At 36.2% G+C, this 24,807-nt stretch overlaps 1 protein-coding gene across 3 annotated transcripts in view; it reads left to right on the forward strand.

Moving 5' to 3' along the window:
- CPNE8 (copine 8) overlaps window positions 1-24,807 on the forward strand; it is a 75,235-nt gene that overhangs the window by 45,691 nt on the left and 4,737 nt on the right. The window contains exons 11-19 of one of the 3 annotated variants that reach the window (XM_033058973.2): window positions 2,928-3,003; window positions 5,667-5,720; window positions 8,742-8,803; window positions 12,615-12,661; window positions 13,287-13,468; window positions 15,391-15,518; window positions 18,858-18,960; window positions 21,588-21,645; window positions 24,240-24,313. In XM_033058973.2, coding sequence (XP_032914864.1) covers window positions 2,928-3,003; window positions 5,667-5,720; window positions 8,742-8,803; window positions 12,615-12,661; window positions 13,287-13,468; window positions 15,391-15,518; window positions 18,858-18,960; window positions 21,588-21,645; window positions 24,240-24,313 — 784 coding nt within the window. Of the gene's footprint in view, window positions 1-2,927; window positions 3,004-5,666; window positions 5,721-8,634; window positions 8,804-12,614; window positions 12,666-13,286; window positions 13,469-15,390; window positions 15,519-18,857; window positions 18,961-21,587; window positions 21,646-24,239; window positions 24,314-24,807 lie in introns of those variants that run through there. The other 2 variants (XR_004417814.2, XM_033058975.2) reach the window with 2 other exon arrangements.

Genomic DNA, 24,807 nt, shown 5'->3' on the forward strand with positions numbered 1-24,807 from the left:
CATTTTTAGGTTTTTTTTTATTGAGTGTCCTTATATATGAAGCACTTGCAGACAGGTCTAACAGAAGGGAAAAAACAGATATTGCCCAACTTCACATCAGCAATACTGTGATGTTTTAGTTCTCTGAAAGCTTTTTCATTTAATTTCAGAAAAAATACCACTTAGCATACATGTTGCAAAAGTAATTTCACAGTCTTGATGTTTATGAAACATAGATGTTTATGTTACATAGAAAAAGGAGGGGGGAGTGTTGAGTTATAAAGCTGTAAAGACTGTCATGCTAACCTGGGACCACAGAAGCATTCATCTGAGAATATCAATACTGCAGGAGATTCTACATTTCAGATTATAAGCTCTTCCATCTTGTTTTTTGTCTTCATCTTCCTTCTCCAGCTAGATAGTTGATTTTTAAATTCTTGCATTTTCTCCTTACTCATTGACATGTTTCTGATTATGATTGTCCTTTCCTCTATTGGTTTTTTCCTTTAGATAATGAAAAAAATACTAAGTTAATGCAATTTTGAAAGTGATCTTCAGCACTTCAAAACACAGGACTAAAAGTGGAAAGCTTAGGGAGATGGGCTTTAAGTGATGATTTTGTGTGCTAAGACTCTGGTTCAGCATTCAGATATGCCACTCATGGATGGAAGTTTGTAGGTCTAGGAAAATTTGGTGTTAGGCAGGCAAGGAGAATAAGTCCTTTGGATTCTCAATCCAGAGACTAATAAGGAGATCCATTTGCTCTAAATGTGATGATTAGTATTAGAATATATTCTTAATAACTTATACATCTGGCAAAGGCATATTTTGTCCAACAGGCACTCAGCCTTCAGAGCCAGTGGTGGCATCCACCTGAATACTGAGTGTAAAGATGCAAGTTGATGCTCTTCTAAGTGCAGAGGGCTCTGAGACTAGTTATCTATGCCCATACCTTTTTAACATGGTTCATCAGAGGAATCATATTTTTGTAGCTCTGGTCTTGTCAGTGTTTGTATATAGCCAAAGGGAAAGGAGGATTTGCAGTGTCCCTTAGAATTAGAGGAGCAATTATTTTTAAGCCGTACAGATTCTTCTGCTCCCCAGAGACAATCCTGTCTGGAATGGCTCATTTTTCCTGTTCTGCAGTGTGTTTGTAGGCAGTCATTGAACTATTGTTTGAAATTCTACCTTCAGTATGTACAAGCTGATTTGAAAATAAAAGGTTAGAACTGTTATGAAGGGGAAAAGTTCCATTTTGAGCAATATATATTTTTCTCCAGTGCCATGGTTACCTAAGGTTAAATACACCTTGTGGATCCTCTGTTCCCTGCTTAAATAGTCCTTCCCAGCCTGGAGAGCATTTAAGCAGAGACATATCTGCAGAATACATTTCTTAAGAAAAGTCTTTGTTTTGGAAGCAATTTGATGATCTCCCAGCTGAAAGGGGAATTTTTCATGTGAGGTTGTCCCTTCTGAATCTGGGTAATGAGGAATATCTTTGACTTACAGTATTTCTTAAGCTTTCTTTCAGTATGCTTTCCTTTTATTGTATTAGCATACAAAAATGACTGAACCTTTAGGTTGTTTGATTTACTTATTTTGTGAATTCATGCTGATTTCAGAAAGTGAAGCATTTGAGGAGGTTTTTTTGTTTAATTTCATTATAAATAAAGCAAGAAAGAAATTTCATGTTGCTATGGATTGTTTCTATTTTTCATCTTGCAACATTCAGATTTATTTTCATCTTTCAACATTCAGATTTATTTTAATTTGCTTTTAATATTTATAGCTTAATTAGAACTGTGCTGAATTTCTTAAAAACAAGTTTTGCAAGTCACAAAGTCATAAAACTTTGAATTTCTGTTGTAGTTTACCATTGGAGGGAAGGTAAAATGGTTAGCTTCGTGGCTCACCAGATGTGGAGGCAGTGTAGAGGAAATACAATGCCCTGTTAGGCTCAGCTGGGAAAATCTGGAGCAGCAAAGTTCAGCTGGGCAGAGCAGAGACTGGGAGCAGACCTTGTGAGTGCTGGGAGTTGTGTGGCTCATGGCTGGGGCACTGACCTCTGCAGTCCTTCCACTCCAGGCACCTGTCTGAGCTCCAAACCTGCACATCTGGCAGCCCTGTGGTTTGTGTGTCCCAGTTCCCTGACCCCTTCCCCAGCAGTGCTGCCCCCACTGCAGCTCCCTCTGGCCACTGTGCTCACAGAGGCTCCTGGGCAATGTGCCAGCCCTGTTATGCATTGACAAGCAGTTTTTAAAATGTGAGTGACAGCACAGGAGTGCCAAATGTATTCTTGGAGCAGGAATAGAATTTAGAAAGGAGAAGCTTGATAACCACTGCTTTACTGTTAGGTTAGGATCTGCTTTCCAATGATACCATGAGCTGAGCAGCCTCAGTGGATTGCTGTTCTCTTCCCAGATGGGAAAACAGAGGAGCTGAAATAAGCTTTGGGTCTTCCCCTTAAAAGTTCAATGTCATGTTACACAGATTGGGAGGGCTGCTCTTTTCTGGTTTAAGTTACTCCTTTCATGCTTTCAGTAATTCCCTTTCTCTCACATAACCTGAAACACAGTTCAGTCTGTAGTGCCAGTGGTCATCCACTGAGGAGATGGTGATAGCCTGCTCTGTTTTTTCAGATTCTGTAAACTTACATTGGAGTCAATCACTGATTTACAACACAATCCTCATTGTGCAGCTAACTTAAGCAAAAGCCATCAAAAAGATTTAAGCCAATACCTTCCAACTCTAAATTTGCATTACTAATAGGATTAACACAAAACAGAGGGAGTAATAAAGATTTTTAAACCAATTATATCTGTTGCCATTACTTGTTTCTTGGGTGTCAGTTCATAGTGGCTGTATGTCTCTTTTACATTAATAAATAAAATACATGTTTACTTTCCTAAATGTTGTGCATTTGACTTAGAGTCTTATTTTTCGAACAGCCATGATTTCATTGGAGAATTCACAACAAGTTACAGAGAGTTGTCGAGAGGGCAATCTCAGTTCAATGTTTATGAGGTAAGTATTATGAGTATTTACTCACTCTCAGGGAATAAATGAGAAAACAACAATGGAAAATACTGAAAACAATGGAAAGTGATTATTGCCACTAATGAGAAGACAAGCCTGTGTAGCTATAACCCTTTTTTTTTTGCTTCTGTATGGTGTGCAGATCTTTATTATTCCTTAAGGTATCCTTTAATTGGTCTCAGCCTACTGCCATTAAACTTTAGTGTTTTCATAGTCCTAATATGTGGTAACAAATATAATGGTTTAGGTAAGCACTAAAAAGGCAGGGAAGGAGGGTGCTCCAATTCTGTGCTGCACTTTTATTTTGAAGACGAGCAAAGGTGCTGCTGTGCAAAGCAGGACAAAGATAACTTGAAAGCCATGATTTTTTTCTTATTTAGATCCAAGATCAACCCCAGAGTTACAGTAAGTTACAGTAGTTTCCTGTGAATAGTGTCATAACACAGATTAGTGTGTGCAGTGAAAATGTCCTTTCCTGTTGTATCACTGATGTGAATCCTACCCACCAGTAATATTCTGTCACAACATCTTAAGAAATTTTTCAGTTTCTTAAATACAGTGTCAGTATCATACTCCCAGCAACAGTGTACATTTCCTGAGCAGCTCATGTTTGCCTCCCCACACTGCAATCCTTCATACTTGGGTACTGCTTCTACTTTATTGGTCTGTATAGTATCAGAACAAAAGATTTTATTGAGCAAATTCTTTTTTAAACGTTTTGCTTTTACAAACTTTTAACCCAAGTTGGGTAGAGAAGTGTGAGTGAGTACCCATATTTAAAGATTAGGACCCTTGTTAGAACCACCTCTTTGCAGTTGAGCTTTTTTTAATAGGTTAATGATAATTCATGTAGCTTTCTAGTTTCCTGCAGGGATGTAGAACTTTCATGGGTAAAAAATGTTTAAAGCTATCTGAAATTTGGAAAAAAAAAAAAAGTAAATATGATAATAATTATGGTACTATGAATTATAGGAGAGAAAAAAGCTGTCATTTAATTCATCTTTGCTCCCAAGTAGATACCTTGTTTGGCATGATATTTCACTCCAAGCTCTAGTGCAGTTCCTTGCAATTCCTAAGAAGCCAATTGTCAAGTTACCTGAAGCAGAAAGTTCAAATGAATCTTCTCTTTGGCATTTAATGACTGCTGGCAAGCAATATGCTGCTAATTCAGGCCTGACCATTGAATTCTGGAGAGCAGTGAATGAACTGCCACAGGGCAGACAGGCAGCCTGTTACCTTCATCTTCCTGCTCTGGGCAAATGTCAGCTGGAGGCACTTTCTGGCTAAGATTTTGATTCAACAAGAATTACTGCATTGTTTCATTACCACCATTACAGAGGCTTTATCTATTGCTCATCAGACACTGTTAAATGGAGGGGCAGGAGTTTCTTGGGATTTTTTTAAATGTTAACAGGTTTCTATGTGTGTACAGGAGTAAAAGCCTTGTGGAATATTTACTGTATAACATCAGTGTGGCATACTGGGGTAAAGAGTGAGTCACTTGTTTAGCCTGTTTGGGAAGACCTGGAATCATAGGTGTCTCTTCCTGCCTTACATTTCACAGCTGTTCTGTACCGTGCTGTGCAAGGAATAGGATCTTTAAATGTAATTTCGTTTTGGTTGGCGGTGAAAATCTTTGGAAGATAAGTATTACTAGTTTGCCCATTTTTAAGCAAAATTCTTTAAATATTTTATACCAGATAAGTGACTAAGATTTCAATCAGGAATGTTGTCATTCCTTATAATTTGCAGAACATCTCTGAGTAATTTACAGTAAAACTTGGCAGTAAGCCATAAGGCATTGAATTTCCTAAATATAGATGAGATAGTTGAATGACCTAATTAACAAAATAGTGTTTTGCTTCCAATTCCACGTGCATTTCTGGAAAAGCAGGTGTACATTTTCATGTGTATGTAACAAAATTAACTGAGACTTGCCTTTTGTAGGTATTCAGAAGGGGAAAAAATTTTGTTGGTGGCTACAGTGAGAAATTTTGTAGGCGTGGGTTCCAGACATTCAAGAAAACTGTTTAGTGCTTTGTAGTCCAGCTCTGTGAAGATTTTTGGGTATGGGGAATGCACTGAGCACCCCCCCCCCACCAACTCGTGTATGACAGTCAGGTGGTGATCTTCAACATTTTAATGAAATTACCTATTTTATTAAATTTGATCTTACTGTCAGCCAGATCCTGTCCTTGCACTAAGTACAGAAATTGGGACTAGACAACTCTCATGTTTCTCAAGTGTATGAGGAGCCGATGGAAACATTAACTGGATTGTGAAGAGATGCATTGTGAGGTGACACCATACACTGAAATACTACAATCAGGAATGCAGACAAATGCAGAATCTTGTGAAAATTCAAAAAGTGCTCCTCTGAGCTCTCAGATATAAGGAATGTTCTCAGCTCTGTTGCCCCCGTCCCTTATTTGTCAAATATGAGTATCAGCACTGGCTCACCTGGCAAGTGTCATGAGGATAAATTCACTGGTTTTCAACATGCACATATCCCAGCATCGAGATGGCATCAGTAAACAGGATGCTGAGTACACTTAGAATGCACTGAATATAGAATACTTTCTGTATGAAAATACCTTCACATATCTTTATATTGGATCATACTGCTTTAATGTTTGTATCTGTGTTTCTAGGTAATAAATCCAAAGAAAAAAGGAAAAAAGAAAAAGTATGTTAATTCTGGAACAGTAAGTAAATATATTTTATGTTGCTGGGTGGTTTTTTCTTGCTCCAAACAGAGTGTAGTTGACTTGTAATTTTACAGGATTCAAATAGAACTTTCTGTCAAGGTCACAATAAGCTATTTACTTTTACACAGCATTTCTTTTATTTTCTTTTCTTTTTTTTTTTTTTAATTTTAAAGGTTTGATATAAAATTTATCCAAGTGTACAGTTAAGTTGCCAATGGTTTTCAAAATAAGCTCTACCAAAATTTCTGTCAAATAATTTAAACTGAGCCGTTTAAAATTTTTATCTGAAACATTCCTGCACTTCTACAAATAAATTTTCTTTTAAAATTTTTCTACTGAGCTAGCATTATTAAAAGCTAGTGTGCTTATCATGGCTGAATTGAAAAGAGTCAGCATTTTTTATTACCAGCAGGCTTTTTGTAAATTTATTTTGAAAGATCCATTAGTATTGTTTGGGATGAGAATTTCTCTTTTTGGGTTTGCATTCCATGTTCTGGTCTCGTGTTTATGAGCCATTTGCTAACAGTGCAATTATTTCCCTTCAGCACTTGCTCAGCTTTGATGTTCTGATGCCCGTCATGTTCAGAACATCATTTACAAAAAAGTGAAGATAAATGTTGAGGATTGGTATATTGGAAAACCTAATCAGTTATAAGAGATGTTTTTTGTAAACACATCCACCATGTGGGTTTTTTCCACATGAACAGTTCCACTGAAGTCAGTAGGGCTACTTTCATGCTGAAAAGTAGCCTTGAAGGAATGTTTTGACATTCTCACATTCTTGTCTAAATCTGTTTATCAGTGAGAAAATAAACTCTTGTTTTTCTACCTTTGCTTTAAATTATGAAAAATTGGCAGAAGCAGCTTGCCTATTAAGATTTATTGCACAGTATCTAATTAATTAGGTAACTTATTCTTTGCTAACATTGTTTTACCAAAGTCTGTCATGTTAAAATCAAGTTCTGTTGCTTTAAGTTACTGAGTGAGAAACTTACGCAAAGTGGTCATTTTCAACCAGTGGTAAAACTGTACTCAAAATTTTAGGTATGGAATCTGTCTTAAGACACAGAAAGGCAAAAAATATATTTATATTCAATTTTCATGTTGATTTTGGTTTAAAATACTTTGACATCTTCACAAGTAGGGAAGTATCTGTCTGCATTTGAAAAAATATATTTTACTCATGTTTGAACAGGCAAAATCATCTGTGTCTTGTTGTTCTTTACCTCCAATTACATCAAAATGACCAATAAACAGTTGTTAACATTTTTTCTTCCTTTTTGCTTCTTTACCTTTTATTTTTCCAACTCTTCTGTTGGTTTTGTAAATTCTTTTTGATATCAAGTCATCTCTGTCCCCATTTGGCCTTACTTCTAGTAGACCTTCAGGCTTCCCTTCTGCTTCTCTACATGGTCACTTTCTTATGTGTTTGCCTGCAGTTTTATTTTTCATGTCCTCATCATTTACCCAAGATATTCTTTATCCCACAAATTTTTAAATTGTCAAACCAGGCACCAAAACCATAATTTTCATTAATGGGAGGTGGAATTCTGGGGAACTTACAGTGGATATAAATCATTGACTGCTATCTCACTACTGCATTTAAGTGCTGTGTACATACAGTGCACATCTCAATTTATTATTACTTAGGGCATCATTTCAAATTCAGGCAGTCAAATTGCATACTAGGTGGAAGTGTTTCAGAATACATGGTTAGTTTTAAACAAAGCCTAGTAGTGAAATAAAAAATTGACTGCCTAAAATTTGAAACAATGGCAGTTGTTGCCTTTATGTAAGTAAATACTTTGGCCACTTTGGGAGTTGTTTATTTCCATCTTTTTACTTTTAAAATCAGATGAAGTGAAAATATTTGCTTAAATTAATTAGGAACAAGATAACCAGTTGTAAGAACAGATCAACCATCAATATTACTGTGTCCAGGGGGAAAATGCATAGACATTTTGGTCTTTTTGCAAGACTGTGCTACTGATAGCCTGGTAGAACATTGTTAGGGTCTTCCATTCTCAGCTAGAAGGGTAATTTGGTGATTTTAAACTTAGCTAATCACTCTGTCACACAGAACTGTGACAAAGAAAGTTGGATAGAAAACAGAATTACTACCTATAATCCCGTCTTAGGTTTAAAACATAGGAGTATTTTCAATTTTTATATTTTGCTGCAAGTGGATACAAAATTCTGTGATAGACTTCCATTCCCATTTTATTCCTTGTATCTTGATTTGTGGATTTGCTCTGAGTAGTTATTTCAGCAGTTTTCACTGACTGCCTGCTGAACTTACATAATGAGAGAATTTGTGCAAATAATTTTAATTCTTTTCATCATAAATGCTACACAATATATGAAGATCTTAAATACTGGATCTTTTTCATTTGAGTTTATACCTCTGTGACTTGATTGCTGAAAATACCAGTAACACCTTTAGATTACTCTGTGTTTTGGATCTCTGTCATTTCTGTATGATAAAATCTGGGACTGCTGAAATTTCTTACTTTGCATTTTTTATATATAGGTGTATACATATATATACATATACATACTAAAATTTTGCATTCTAGGCTTGCATCAATACTCAATACTACTTTTAAAGTGAGATGAGTAATTACAAAAGTAATGGTAATTGAGTTCTTGAAACAGTGTTGAAGTGCTCATGGACTAGATGCATTATCATATACCATATAGTATTCTATTGTAGGTGTAGTACACAGAAACCAGAAAGCATGTATGTGATAACCTGATCTGGAATACAATCTTCTGCCCTCTACCTTCTCCTTAAATTAAAAAAAAAAGAAGGCAATTACAGACTTCTCAATCTGTCTCTTCCCTTTCAAGAGCTGCCTACTGAAATTATTTAATATCTTTTTTAATCTTCTTTTTTCCCTTAATACTGTAGGAAATTACATCCTAAGGACAGAGCTCGAAAAACATTGTGCTTATGTCTCTACTTGTTCAACTGGGAAACACACAATTCATGTCTGACTCTCTTTTATTTGCTTTCAGGTAACATTGCTTTCCTTCCTAATTGAAACAGAAGTTTCATTCCTTGACTATATTAAAGGCGGGTATGTGATTAGCAACAAACCTTTCTTGTTTTCACAATTTGTTTATGCCTCTCAGTAGCATCTGTAAGGAGCTATATTATTTCCTCATTTTAGGGGCTGTACTTTCCTACATGAGGCATGCACATAGTTACTAAGTTATGGAACTTTGCTTATAGTGTTGGAATTGGAGTTGATACTGAAACACTGAGAAAGAGTGACCTCTGATCAGCCAAAGAAATTTTAATTAAACCAAAAGGAATTATCTATATATTTCTAAATTATTAAAATGCTGTCTATTTCTTCTGATTTTACTGAGCTTTGGTGGATTTAATATTGGCATTTGTTTAGAGCTTTTCCCCTTCAAGTGCATTTTTTCAATACTAATTTAAATTGTTAACACGTTCGATTTTTCATTTATCGTCATCTTTTCTAAAGAGAAGTAGAGACAGATGTGTCAAATGAACATGCCTGAAAACATGCCTAGAACATGCCTGAAAATGGGACCAAATCTGAAAAATTTCTGGCTTTTATCATTCCTGCCAGAACACTATACTTCTCTAAAATAAATGGAAATTTATTATGCATTTCTAGGCACTTTTTTTTGGGGCATAAAGTCTGAGCATACATTCCACATTGTTTTTTAGAGCATTGATTACCTGAAGAAACAAGTTCAATTTTTGGGGGGGTTTTTGAGGTCCTCAGCCAGAGTTCAGAGTAAATTGAAAAGAAGCCTGTGTGCTGTGTTTTGACAGTAGCTATAAAAGGCTTTGCCTTTGGTCCCAACAGTGGCAGTCCTACATTCCTGCTGTGAACTTCCACAGAGGTTGAAAATGGCCATCCTTCCATCCATGTTTACCAGAAATTTCTGTTGATTGAAGTCTGTGTATGCACAAATGCATGAAGAAACAGTCTTGCCTCTAGTGCAGCTGTTTCCTTTGAAGTGTGTGGTACAAATATGCCATGACTGTCCTATTCCCATTCATTCGAAATTCATCTCTACAGAAAGAGCAGGTGTAAGGAACTGAGGAACTGAGGTTTATGTCCAAATTTAAAAAGAAAATTATATAGGGGATGCTTATGTAGTCTTTTCAGGGTGGCTATCACATTCCTCACTGAGATGTTACAGTACAAATTAATAAACCTAATTATATACATTCTTCACAAAAATCACATAAATTTTGAATGCAATAATATTAAGTTATTGATATTTTGTATATATCTCATTAACTGCAAGTCAAAGAAGACTCGTGATAGTAATAAATTCAACAAATATTTTTCTACTTTGTACAAAAAAGTGATATAATACAGTAGAATGCTCCATGTTTAAAAGTATGAGCAGTAATACTTAATTATTTTATATAGAATCGTTTTAGTGATTCATACAATTATTTCTACATACATGCCAGTGGAAACTGTAGAAGTACTTGTATAAAATCTTACCTTTCTTTCTGCAGCATTGGCAGTTATGTAAACATGACAAGGAGGCTTACTCTGAGTTATTTTCTAGGCTTCTCCCTTCCTTTGTTTGTCTCATTTAATATTACTACATATCAGTTAAAGTCCAGTTGAAAAATTTTTGAAGGAAGGGGAAAGAGAAGATTTTTGTCATTAATTAGTGTGGTTTTCAATCCTGTCCTCCAAATTTATTTTTTTTTTTAGTTCCCTGTTTTTCTTCTGTTTAGATAGGCAAGAGGTAGAAAGCATGGATTCTGCAATAGGCACAACTGCATATTTGCTCTTCCATAAATGGGGGCTTATAAAATACTTTGTGTTCAAAACTTTCATTTTAATTCATTTGAAGTGTTTAGAATTAATGCAGGTGTCATGGAAATCTTGACAGCTTTAACAAATTATGATTACAGTGTTGATTTATTTTATGTTTGGAGTCTGCATCTGTTTAATTGGGATATTCCATTACCAGTATAATCTATTAAGTTGTTTTCTTAAAGAACTCTGGAAAATGAAATAGAGGTTTGGCCATAAACTGAGATTTTGTTTTATTCCATAAGACTGGGTTTTGTAGCAGTATGGCAGAAAAGAGGATGATGTCTCTTTTGCATCTGAATATTACATCAAATAGTGCCACCTTAAGAGCTGGCTTTTCCTTACATCTCGATACTTAATCACATATTTTGCCACACCAACCTTCCCACATTTAAAGTAAGTATGTTGTGCTAAAATTAATGTATGTTTCAAAATCACATTTCTCCTGCCACTTAATACAGCCTCAGTTAGTAACGTATTCCTATCAAAACACCTCCAAATACATGACTAAGTTAAGCAATGTAAGGTGTACAGTCTTGGAAATGAATGCAATTGTATTGACAGGAATGACTCAAAACTAGTTTAGTATTTACTCATTTTTTTTTTGTCTTGAAGAAAGGTCAGAAGCCACAAAGTTCCAAGACTTAGTGAACAGAAAAGATGCTTCTGTGCAGAATTTTCTAGCCTTATTGGGAAAGGTAGTGAGCTAGTTATTTGTAGATCAGTAAAATTCAGGAGCTGATTCCTTTTGGAACTGAAATATCTGTTCTGTCCCAGATAAGTGAAAAATAAGAGGAAATGTTTTCCTCCATCATGTTAAAAGCCTTACCTTCATCCAGGTCTTTAGAAATGAACACCCACACATTTTTTGGATTCAAAAGGATTTGGACGCATATTTTTAACTGAACTGTGTTGAATCATTGATGGTCAAAAGGGATATTCAGATCTCCTTTCATGACAGCTGTTTTAAGCCAGGCAGTACACTATCCACTGTAATGGGAGGCATATTTGCTTTTCACAGGAGACCTGGAATGAGCAAGTTACAAAGCAAAGGCTTGCCATAGCTGGGTATTTTGGAAGCTTTGCCATGTGTTTCTTGTATCCTTGGAGACTATCGAGGAGTAATAAAACTATGTAAGAGGAAGATCTAGAAGAGACTTTATCTGAAAAATCTTCTGTATGTTGTTACAGAATTAGGCTCAATGAGCATCTGCAAAGGGGAAATTATAAGTGCCATGGAGAGGATGCAGCCTCGTGGTAGAATCAGTTATTCTGACAGCTCTGTGAGAGTTCTGTGCAGGAAGTGGTCCTCAGACCTTCAGCTGCTCCCCCTTGCTGACAGACCAGCTGGTTGTCATTCTGAAGCCACAGGGGGAAATCCATGATTCCTTCCAATGTACTGTTTAAAAAACCTAATCAAGCATAGTCAAAAACTGCATTCAGGCTTAATTCATTCCCTTATGTGTATCATTACTGATAGAACTCATTAAAAGATGACAGGTTCCACTTTGCTCTCTCTGTGGCTGTGAGGTGAGGATTACTGTTCCTTTTACTTTCTTAATTTCTTGTGGTATGTAAGAATATAGAGTAAAATCACCTCCAGTTTCAAGTAGATCATGTATTTCTGTGCCAGCTAAATTATGTCAAAGTAGTAGTGATCTATGCAGCACTGAATCCAGGAGGCACATTGCTCTCTTTGGGTATTCCACCTCAGCTGGGAGAGGACATCTTGCATGACCAGGATTAAAATATGTCCAAGAAAAAAATCAGTATTACTGTTAAAAGGAATTAATACTATTTATGGAAGTTAAGTTCTTATTAATGATTTATTTAGGATTTTTAATAAACTATGAAAAAAAGAGTGATGGAGTCAAGTAACTGTTTTCAGCATGCTAATAAGTTAGTGTTGTGTAGCCCTTGGCTTGAACCTTATATGAGTATTTTCAGTGTTTTCCTCTATTAGAAAGTCAGTGTCCTACAGTTTGTCCACAAATTATGTTACCATCTCTTGTTATTTTTCTACATAGCAGTACAACTAATAATAAGAATTGTGTTTGCTTTTTTGCAGAACCCAAATCAATTTCACAGTTGCTATTGATTTCACAGCCTCCAATGGTAAGAATAAAAATAAACATCTTGTGTGTTTGTGCTGTGTTCAGTTCTATGTGTACATATGTGTGTGTTTGTGACAGTGTACAGCTGGCACTGCCTGGACCTGGGGTTCCAAATGAGAGGCCAATTCCTGTCTAGGAAAACAGGATAAACAGAACAGATAATAGTTGGGAAAGCTAGATATAAAATTTCATAACCAGAAGCAATTTGCAAATATCTGTGTAGTTTTTTAGTTGCTATTATTGTTGTTTGGATTTTTATAACTGCTGGGAGAAAACTTAGAAGAACCCATTGAGAAGGGCCAAGTTCCAGGTAGAGTGAGGCTGAAGTGGGGTGAAGCAGAGAAAAGTTGTGATCTTCCTTCAAAACTGCTTTCAGAATGTCACAATACTTTTATAAATTTCATCTTAAAAGTGTATAAATTGCACAAATCTACAAGTTTCTTGCTGTCCTTTCGATGCTGAAGTGCAGCTACTTTTGCTGAAATGTATTTAGAACTGCTAGAAAACTACTACTTGTAAAATTTGTTCAGAACACTGTATTGTTACCTGACACAACCTATTATTTTTAAGAGAGAAAATTCTGAAGTGATTCAGTTTTAAAGTAAGTCTGATCCTTGCTTCAACAGGTAACCCTTCACAGCCAACTTCACTGCACTACATGAATCCCTATCAGCTGAATGCTTATGGCATGGCACTGAGAGCTGTTGGTGAAATAATTCAGGACTATGATAGTGACAAAATGTTCCCAGCTCTAGGTTTTGGAGCTAGACTGCCTCCAGATGGAAGAGTATCACATGAATTTGCACTGGTAAGTAAATAAATACATATTTTTAAAATTTCTTTACTACCACAGAATTTTGGGACCTAAGGTTGTGGGCTTAAGCAGTTACTGGACAAGAAAATAATCGAGAATGTACTAAGTCTTCTGTGCTAACTCTAAATAGCAGTTTCAAAACTTTTCATCATAGTGAAGTCGCTTCGCTTGAAGTTACGGAGAGAAATCTGGAGTCAAGAAGTCCCTGTTGGCCAAAAATTGTATTAAAGAAAAGTAATAGTCTTTAACCTCAGCTGTAGCAGCTTGAAAAACAGATGCTTTAAAGACTTCAGACTGAAGCTAATCTCTCTAAAGAAGGAAACTAGTCATGTTCCAAGATAATATTTCATTATTCTTAATTTTCTATCTCATTTTCTGGGATCTCTATCTTTTCAGGCTGCTCATTCAGACACATAAGGATATCTAAGTGGACTAAAAGATAAGTTGATAAGAACAAATTTGAGATTGGTCCACGGGTCAGTTAAATTGCAAACCTAAAATCTCCCAGGATTTGCCAGAAAGGTTGATCTGGTATAACTGTTGCTTGTGATTAGTGTTGGTATTTTATCTGCTCACTTATTTTGAGGTTTTTGTTCTTCTCAGAGTAGGATAAAGTTGGCAGAATTACATCAAATGTAGTTATATCAGGGAAGTTCTAATCAGATAGCTCCAAAGACGTGGCAGAAGATTGGTGACTGTAGATGTATATTTCTTCTGTCAGCCTGTGCTAGAAAAGAGTGCAACATATCTTACCTCAGGGAAAGGTTTTCCATGTAGATAGTAATTTAAAACAGGTGCAGCTGCAAATACTCATTTAAATGGCAAACTGGACTTTATATAGCAAGTTCAAATATATTGATACATCTTTCAGATTTAAGGATGTTTCTAAAATTAATTCAGTTAATTTTTGAGGCATTTGTGACACTTCTACAGAATAAAAAGCACCACATACATATATGTGTGTGTGTGTGTGTGTGTGTATTCCCTTCCTCCATACATAAACATTTATAGGTGTCTCCCACATAATGCTAAGCAGTGTTTTCAGCACTCTCTTTTAATGTTTTAGACAAATTCTGTCAAAAATCCCCTTTGGTTTTCTAGATTCTCAGGCAAGCATACTTCACCTCAGAACCAGGTACTGGCACACTGAGCTAATGAGGTATTGGCATATGAAAGAAGAATGACTTGAAAGGTTTTGAAGCCTTACATAGATCATTTGCCTGGCTTGACATTGGTCTGGAATTCAGCTTTTATGTTTGTATTGCCATCTGTAAATAGGTATCCTCATGAAAGAGTCATTACGGAGATAGGTAGTAAAATGCCTACCCTAAGAATTTACAGTCCCCCTTTGGGCTCCCAAAGAGTAAATTCCTTCCTTCATTTGTTTATACCAGGTCAAAAATAAATTTTTCATTGCAGAATTATCGGGCTAAAACAATGAAAAGTTTATTGTTTACCCTGCACTCTTATAAGTATATGAACCTCAGGATCTGGCTACTGTTTTCTTTTTTTTCACATTTTCAAAAGAATAAATCACTGAGTCTGAACTGTGCTCCTAAACATGCTTCCATTTTTATATCTGAGCTGTAAGTCATACCTTAAATCCACACAGGGAAATGCCTGTTACTGCTGTATGTACAAAGGAGTGTTTAATTACACTAGAGATGGTATTTATGCCTAGGAACCAGTCCCAATGATTCAGACTCTGGGGCTGATAGAACCTCCTTAGCTCAGCAGTTAGCACTCACAAGCAGACATGGCACATGCACTGGGCATTTGTAGTAAACTCTCTGAATAGATCTTAGAATGCTTAGGTCTTTGCCTTTTAAAAATGTTCACTGGATAGGGTTCATTAACCTACATAACTTTTACTTCACAATTACTTGCAGTGATTAATCATCTCTTGTTTTCATTAGAATGGAAACCCTCAAAATCCATACTGCCATGGAATCGATGGTGTAATGGAGGCATATTACAGGAGTCTAAAATGTGTACAGCTTTATGGACCAACAAACTTTGCTCCTGTAATTAATCATGTAGCCAGGTAAGCATCACAATAGGTGCTGTGCAGAAACTTCTTCATGTCAGAACAACAAATGCATATAGAAGGCTGACAGTTACAGAGAAAGGTATTTATTGGCAGTTGTTTTGTTTATTCAGTCCCATGATTACCTTGTGACTTTGTGTAGGTTTGAAGACCATGTGCTGCTATTATGCAGAATTTAATTACTGGTTAAAAAGAAATGCAAGTGATCCAGTTGGCCAGCCTGAGTCAAAATCTTAGCAGAAATCATAAGGAAAGAAAATTTTTGTCATGTCATGTTTCTTTTTTGTCCTTTAGAGCACAGAATTACTGTTTCACAGAAAATACATGCATCTATCAAAAATTTTTATATATGTAGCTTCTGTAATGTCTAAATGTCCCAAATGCCAACAAAATCTTGCAGGTCTCTCTGTGACAGTGATTCCCAGCTGGTAGTGCCACTTCTAAGGCAGTGATACAGCTGTCACCACTGGGGAGCCATGGTGCTGTTATGCAACACCTCATCCAAATCCTCAAAGTAAAAACCTTCTTATGTTTATAGAAGTTTCCTAAGAAAGATAATGTTGACTTATTTTGACAGACAAGATCTTGACTTACAATCTTGAGCTCAAGACCTTGGCAGTATAATACCTCCCTTGAATTTATATAGGAAAGTGATATGGTTTAGGTGATTTACTGAACAGATTTTACCTTACTTATAGACACAAAGAACTACTGGTTACAAAATAAAGAAGTGGGGATGTATAAGTCATTGTACTGGTAATGTTTTATTTATGAGCTTGCAAAATAGCTAATTTTAATAGCAAGTGTTATTTATATACTATCTGGTTTGCTGTCATTAGTTCTACAGTCCAGCAGATAATTTGCAAATTCTCTGGTGAAAATTTGCAAATTTCTGTGCCCTCTGGCATGGCTAGATAGTTGATTTCAGCTATTTATCATTAGGGTTAGTTTTGTCTTTGGATCATATCATTAAAATTATGTACATGTATATTACATTGCTTGTCATCTGAAAGTAGCTGTCTCCTTTAATCTTTCCTTTGACATGATCTCTTCAGTAGCAGTTTTCCATCTGTGTGGCACTCAATGTCTTCTAATGCCACATTATCTGGAAATCTAACCTGACAGTTTTTCTGGCTCTTTCTTTTTCTTCAGAACTGGTCATAGCAGCTGAGATGCCTGACTCAGAACTTGGCAATTTATCTCAAGCCTGCTATTCATTGCAAAAACTGAAATTTTTGGTCCAATGTTATCAAAGCATTGGCATAAAATTAGTTCTTTTTCTCACCAGCTGTTTTTCAGAAATATTTGCCAACTTTTGCAGTTCACCAGTATTAGTAGTCCTTCCACTGAACTTTTGTCTAAATATCAAGTTGTTGCAAACTTTAGGAGCTCCTCCTGCTAGCAAATCATACTACATTATAGTGGGAAAGCTAAGTGTCTTCACAAGGATTTCTACTCCATAATTATCCCTAGAGTAGTCTGTGTATCAGTCCCGTTCTCAGTAACACCGTTTTCCTTTGAGGTTCAATTTCTTGATTATTCTTGTGACTCTCATAGACATGGTGCTGCCCTGCAGTTACTCTTTGAACCTACCTTCAGCCTCAAAGAAATGTCTTCTTTCCACATCCCTCCTACTTAAAAGAATGCCTCTGATGAATCTCTGTAAACAATGCCAGATATTACTATCCTGTTGTGATATTGGTATTCTTTGGAAACTCTTTAGGCAGATTATTTTTTTATCCTCTCCCCAGTTAGAGAGTTACCTAAACTACACCAGATTCAACTTAGTGTCATCTCTCATCTCCCCTCCTCATATAAGATCTTTCTTGATTGAAGCATTTTAGTTTGTGAAAAATTTGAAATAATGGAATTTCTGTTCCATTTCTTCAGTGTACCTATGTAGACAGTGTTAATAGGAAAATAATGTTTATTTTACTCTCTTGTCATACCTTGTCAATGCAATCATCATTGAAAAGTTTATAAACATTGGGAAAAAGTGAGATAAGTCTCTGCATGGCAATGAAAATGTAGGTCTTGCTACTCTCAGTATTTAACTATCACTCTCTACTGCCAGCATGCTGATAGGTGATATCCAACGGGTTCACTGCTTGTATGGCTTCTTTACCCATCTGTGTCTTGGGAGTGGAAGATGTGATGTTCTGTGAGCTAGTTGTGGCTTTTTCCAAACTCCTATAAAACATTGTGGCTGTAGCATTGTACTTATCAACTTACCAGAAGTACTTGCTTGCCAATGCACTGTGTTACCATCAGAGAATTTTGAAAGCATATGCAGGCATCATGGCCATCATTGAACATACTCTGTCCAGTGAACCAGGCCCTTCATATTCAGTGACCAAAAAATAGTGAGTTCTTTGACAGGCATGTTAGGTATTTGGGCATGTATTCAAAAGTATTCCTATAGCAACTAATTTTTTTCTTTTGCTGCTCTCTGTACAACTCACTGCACAAGGTTCTACTTTTTTAATTCTTCCCAGCACCAAGAGCCTTTATAGAAGTAGGAACTATAGTGGCTGTGAAGCAACAAATATCTTATCACAAATAAAATTTCGTCTGTTCAGACCATAGAATTTAGGGAGGCTGATTGGACTCCCTCTCTTTCAGGACTCTGCAAACCTTCCAAAGCTGCTCATTTTCAAAAAGTAGTTGTTTCTTGGGTCCTTTGATTGAGGTGGGAATGGCACTTGGGTGTATTTTATCTTGCATTCCTGAACAGCACAAGGAGAAGCTTGAGTCTTGAAGGAACGGACATCTGTGGGTGTAAAGAAATTAATATCTAACCCAGGATTGCAGGGTACATGTTCAGCCATTTTGCAAATATGCACGTAAATGTGAACTATAAATCTGCAATCATGGTCAACAGTAAGTAACCTGGATTTGTAAAAAAAAAAAAAAGGCAACGTGTTGATTCCTGTTAAGTTTTATTTGTGCTATAAACCCAACCAGTCAATATTCATGTATACCCTTCATAAGAAGCTATTAGGTAATACCTGTTAGGATTTCTGGTGTCTCAGGATTCTATAAATCACATTCTGTCCATGCTCCTTTTGGTAGTGCTTCAGTTCCCATTTTTCACTGATGCAACAAATCAACATGCAACATGCAGATTATCAATATTGTATTAGTTATGTTTTTCCAGTTTTCTCATTTAAGAGTATAATGTCTGGCTTAGTTATGAATGTCTTTACTTTTGAAATTCACTGTGTTATGTTTGTTAGTCCTTGGTAGTAAAATTTTACAAATACAGCTTGTTTTCATATTAATTCCTTTTATAAAGGTTTTTTTTTACTATTATGATGTTGGTTTTTCTTCCCTTAGATATGCTGCTTCAGTAAAAGATGGCTCCCAGTATTTTGTTCTTCTCATTGTTACAGATGGAGTTATATCTGATATGGCTCAGACAAAAGAATCCATAGTAAACGTAAGTATTACTGGAAGTGTTGAAAGTATTTTTCTAGGAATTCATATTTGAGGCACTAGATTTGTTCCATATGTGCCCATTTTCACCAAACATGAAAAGTTTATGAATAAAGATTAAAAGAGAACAAAAGTTGAACTTGACCTAATTAAGTAGTGTTCTGTGGCAAATGATACTCTTCTCCCTAACACTGTATGTTTGTTTGATTTTCCTCTCTACTTCTTGCCTCCTCCTTCCTTATGCACATCCCACCAAGCATCCTTGCTCTTTTCTATCTTATAATTGCAGACAGCTTTGATCCCCACACTTTATATAACTGCCTCCAACTTTCTAGTCCTGAATGGCAGGCATACCAATAATATGATTTCCCTCAAAACAGTCCCCCAAAACTCTGTAAGTTCCATATTTCCTAGTTTCTGCATTATTTTCAGTATTTTCTCTTCAAAACTGCCATGTGTGTAGGTAATATTCTGTATTGTGAGCAGGTTCTATTGTGCTTTTGCCCATGGGAAATCTCAATGAAAGTACACACAGAAACTCTTGTTGACATGGTTGGAAAAGAGCTCTACCAATCATTTTTAACACACCACAGTGGATCTGAGTAACAGCAAAGTGGTGAGTTGAAAAGCCTACATTAATTTAGCATCATGTCCAAGTGAATAGTGTAGAATTTGGTGGCATAGTTTTGAAGACCCATTTTCAGTAGCTCCTGAGGGATTTGATACTCTTGCAGTTTGTGGGGTACCATGCAAATACTGCCCCAGTGTTCTGCCTCTTACTGAGGGGAGCAAGATGCCCTCGAGTCCCAGCCTGCAGCACACACACTGAGTATTAGTAAGCTTGGAAATTCATTCTCTAGCCCAGCCTAGAAGTTTCAAACATAATTTCTTTTAGATGAGCTGCTTTTAGGTGATTAAAAGGCTCACAAAAAGTGGAGGAAAAAAAGAGCAGTTCTTGATTCTGACTCACCCTTCTGTTTAAAATCTGTGCAGTAAGAGACCAGCAAGTGCAGTTGGCTGATACCTTGTAAGATTAATTCATTTGCCACTAAGACATGCAGAAGAACCTTGTTTTCAGTAATAGTTCATTTCAGTGGATAATGGCTGTTATTCTACAATTGTCTAGAAACACAGCAGATGTGTTGTTAGCTTGGAATAACTGGAAGTTTGGGAATATTTGCTGTCTTGGTCTTTTATGAAAAAACCTTCATTTTTCTGCATATTTCTTGAAGTGTGAGCACAGTATTCCATGACAGAACTAATTAATGCTATTCAATAGCAGTTTTTTCAGTCTTAATAATATCCATAATACTAAAAAGGGCAGTGATGTCCAATGCATCTTGATGTGTATAAAACTCAGAATTTCAATTTCAATTTTTAACATTAATTGTGCTTTTAGGCACTTTTCTCATTACAGCATATATGTCAGACACATTCTGTTTTACCAAACTGTGTAAAGGTTATGCTGTCATTCAGGAAATGCCAACACTTTAGTTTATATGCAAAAGTTTAACTCTTTGTCTTTATGCTGTCCTTGCTACTTACTGTTTCATATTTCATTGTATCACATAATTCTGTGTCTGTGTGAGTAGGAATCTCTTTAAAAGATACTTTCTTTACAATCCAGAAATAGCATTCTAGAAAATATCTGAAAAACAGAAGGTTCTGTTCTAAGAGATCAGAAGGTGTACATCTGATTTTTTTGAATTGTCTATACTCCTATTTAATGTTTAAAATACTGTAGTCATTTTATGGTTTATCAGAATATCTCAATAAACAACAGAATTATCAGAATTATCTCAATAAGTTGTCAGCCCTGAAATTTGCTTAATGTTCTTTGGTTTTAGTTGATACCTTCTTTATCACAGGCAGATTCACTATATTTCTATAAACTGGTGCTACTATTATGACAGGAGAGTCCAGTACTTAAGATAATGTCTCTGTAATGTTAAATATTTTACACAGTTTATTCAGGAAAAGCCAGATATCGTCTTTGAATGAAAAAGATAAAGTAAAATTTAAAATCCTACCATAGGCCAATTCTGTATCTTGCTTTTCTATGGCATGGATGATTGACTAGGCTAAAATTTCATTAATGGGATAAATGTAATACACATATTGCTCAAACAGGTTATTTGTTTTCTTTTAAAAATTGGCATAAGATCAATGTACAAAATAGTTGCAAGCAGCTGTGTAATATCAAGAGACAGCAAAGGGTATTTAAATAAATGTCAGACCAGTATTAGGTATATATTTATATACCTAATAGGTATATACCTAATTAGGTATATATAGTTACTGTCAATTTACAAAAGTTTCTAAGAGAAATTTCTCCTCTTAGTTGTCATATTAGTATTAAATGCTAACATAATTTGTTGTCTTTAATTAGCATCCTATATGATTCAAAGACTTGGTACTGAAAAAGTAAAATAATCCTGTGCCTTTGTATCTTCATCCAAAATGTTTTGTACCACTTAAGCAGACAGTTTATACCACTCAACTTTTGGGGGGGGAATTGTTCTTTAAAACATAATTTCTGTGTGGTTTTTGTTCACTTTTTTCTCAGATCTCATATTATTGGCAGAGGTTATGTAATGCACTAAACTTCTTCTTCTTCTTCTTCTTTTGAAGGCTTCAAAGCTTCCAATGTCCATAATCATAGTGGGGGTAGGACCAGCAGAGTTTGATGGTAAGTGTTCTAGTGTTTTTTCTATTTTTTTAATATTTGCTTACATTTTAATAATATCTGGCTTTTCAAACAAATATTGGTCTTTAAAAGAGCATTATATGAAGCGAGGAGTGAGTGCTGTTGGCATTTCCAGCTGGATTTATTGGTAACTCAGTGTGATTACATGCTGCCATGTGGAGCTGAGTAGCCCCTCAGGCTCTCTGTTCAAGTCAGAACCATATGGGGGCTCAGCATTTACAGTAAAGTAAGTATACTCAAGCAATATTAGATTTCTTCAACACAAATATTTAGATGCCTCATGAAGTGTCAGTTGACTGGAAATATTGATCTTACTGCTGTAATAAAATCTTGAGAAAAATAAATACATTTGGGGTGATCTGCATTGAACAGGGCTTCATTTGGTAACACAAGTGAGCCCTACTGTGCAGCAGCATTGACAGAATATTACATACAGCAGGAGAGAAATTACCAGGTTGTTTACATATTCTTTCTGTGATATTCTGGAACACCGTTCTCTGTTGCAATAACTAAGCTACTTCCATTATTTGTATTAATTTAGTAAGTATGTATCACTGCACTATGAAGTGTAGACATTGTGTGTGTCTGTTCCTCAAAGTCCTATATCCTTTCTTTTTCATTCTAGTACATCTGGTTAGAACAGTATGCCTTCTGTTGTACATTAAATATACTTAGTACTACTACCACAGATGTTTAGTGTTGACTGATGGCTGTACATGTTAATTCTTGCACAAATACTCTAAATGTAGGAAAAAAGAGGAAAAAGTAAGACAAAAATTTATTTTATTTTATTGCAAGCATTACTCTTACTGTGTTTGGCAAGTGGTATATTAGTCGTAATTTTAAGTGTCTTATTCCATGCAGAAATTGTCCAGGTGAACACTTACACTTCAGATTATTGTATGCCACAATCAGTGAGAAAACACAGTTTAAGTTTATATTTATAAATGCATATGATGGAGATTTGTAAACTTCATTTTTGCTCCTGAGAGTTGCAACATGGTCCAAATAGTGTGTTACTTATATTCTCTCAGCCCTCCATTGCATTTCCCCTTTCTCCCTGTTTGTCTAGTCCTTGGATTTGCCCAGGCCCCCTTTCTCAGTCAGGACATGTTCTTGGGGTGCCATCCCTCCCCCTTTCCTGAAGTCAGGATTCTGTTTGGACTGCAGGTTACATTTTCCATCTTTGGAGCCACAGTCCTCAGTGAGATTCACCCATTAGGTCTATGCCAAGTCTCTATTCCCTCAGTGCCCAAGAGGACAGAGAAATTACTTCCACCTACAGAGGCTCCTCCTGGAGTACACACCAGACTCCATGTCTGCTGTGGTGCTGGAGAAGTGTGTCTGCAGGGGGGTGATGTTTAGGCACAGTCTGGACATTCAAGTGCCCCTGCAGCTTCAGTTCTGCCCTAGAGAGACCCAGCTGCTCCTCTTCAGATCTCCCTGTTCCCTGGATCTCCCAGCCCCTGGGGGACACCAGAGGGGTTCTTGAAAGTCTGAAGCTTGGGTAGATGACACCTGTGGCAGAGCTTTACTTAAAGGATGTGAGGAGGACTAGAACAGGTCACAACAGGAGCATTTTTGCCCAGTATTCTGTATCTGGTCATGGGTAGTTTCCTACAGAATGTTAGGAACAGACTAAGCAAATATGATATTCCCTGAATACTGTTTTTAGGTTGGAGTTTCATTTGGGCAGGATGTGTTTTGTGTCTGTTTTGGAATTTTTTAGTGAAACTCCTTCAAATACTTCAGTCTCTTGGTTTGAATATGTGTTTTTGCAACAGCACCATTGGGCAACATGCTCTGCTGACTTGTTTCTTTGAACAAATATGCTCAGAAGAACTAGGTTTTGAAGTGCTGGTTTCAGTGAATTCACCCAGTTTGTAAACCCCTGAGAAGCTCAGTGGTGCAGGGCTTTGATTTTCATAGTGTACACTGAAAGAAGGTTTGTAGAATTGCAGATCCAACATCTGAGCAATAATCTGAGATCCCAAATCCATCTGTTTCAACACTGGCAAGAGAGCAGGTACATCTTTCTGCCCAGAATGGCTTCCAGGTACCTGGACAACAGAGCTTTCCTGTATCCTGCTCAGAAGATACAAGAATTGCCCAATAAATTTAATAATTTTTTTAAGCACTTCTCATTCCCTAGCATTAGAAAATACTGCTTTTTCAGTGTGGATTGTGAATTATTGCCTCTTTGTGCTGTATCCTCTGATATCTTCTGTAACAATAGCTGCTGAAGATGAATGCTTCTCCACCTCTAAAAGCATATATGTATTACCTTACAAAACCAGATATACTTGCTGTTTTGAGAGATGAAAGGATAAAAACTTTGCCATAGTCTGTTCTTTTCTGAAGGTGACAGTAAAGATAAAAGTATGTATTGTCACTGTGAAAAAGTACAAAACAGCTACAAAACATGATGTATTTTATGATGCAAATTATCTTAGCTGAATTACCCAAAGAATTTTTGGTTTTATTGCTCAAAAGTGTAAATTGTCTTAACTTTTTCTCAGTAAGATGATCCTGTACCTGAACTCATACGTTTTTTTATTGTTTGGGTTTTTTTTAAGCAATGGAAGAACTGGATGGGGATGTAGTGAGGATTTCTTCAAGAGGAAGATTTGCAGAAAGAGACATTGTGCAGGTGGGAGAGAAAATATATTCTCATGGCTAGATTTTACTGTTCCTCTTTGTTTTGAATTCTCATTTCTGTCTGTATTCCTGCCTTTCATTTTACCTTAGCACTGGCATATTTTATCTTGAGGTGTTTATAACAAGCTCAGAAACTCTGTGATAGCTCTAAGCCTTTTTATAACACACAGTAGTGGATTTGCATTTGTTAGGAAATGACCCCTAGCTGGCAGGACACTGTTGTAAAGTCTTGGTGTTATACAGCCATGGAGAAGAGTTAGCTATTGAAAATTTGGAGAAACACGATGCTTCTAGAAAAAATGGTATCTGTCTAAAAGTAAATCTTATATGGAAGCCATATTTTCCTAGTAGTGGCTGAATACATTTATAAAAGAGAGTTTTTAAGTTGGAAGAGACCTACAGCAGACATCCAGTGCAACTGCCTGGCCACTTAAGTACAGGGCTGATTGAAAGTTAGAGCATGTTAATAAGGGCATTGTCCAAATG

The sequence above is a fragment of the Catharus ustulatus genome, chromosome 4 (assembly GCF_009819885.2).
Source record: "Catharus ustulatus isolate bCatUst1 chromosome 4, bCatUst1.pri.v2, whole genome shotgun sequence".
In the NCBI taxonomy this organism is placed as follows: Eukaryota; Metazoa; Chordata; class Aves; order Passeriformes; family Turdidae; genus Catharus; species Catharus ustulatus.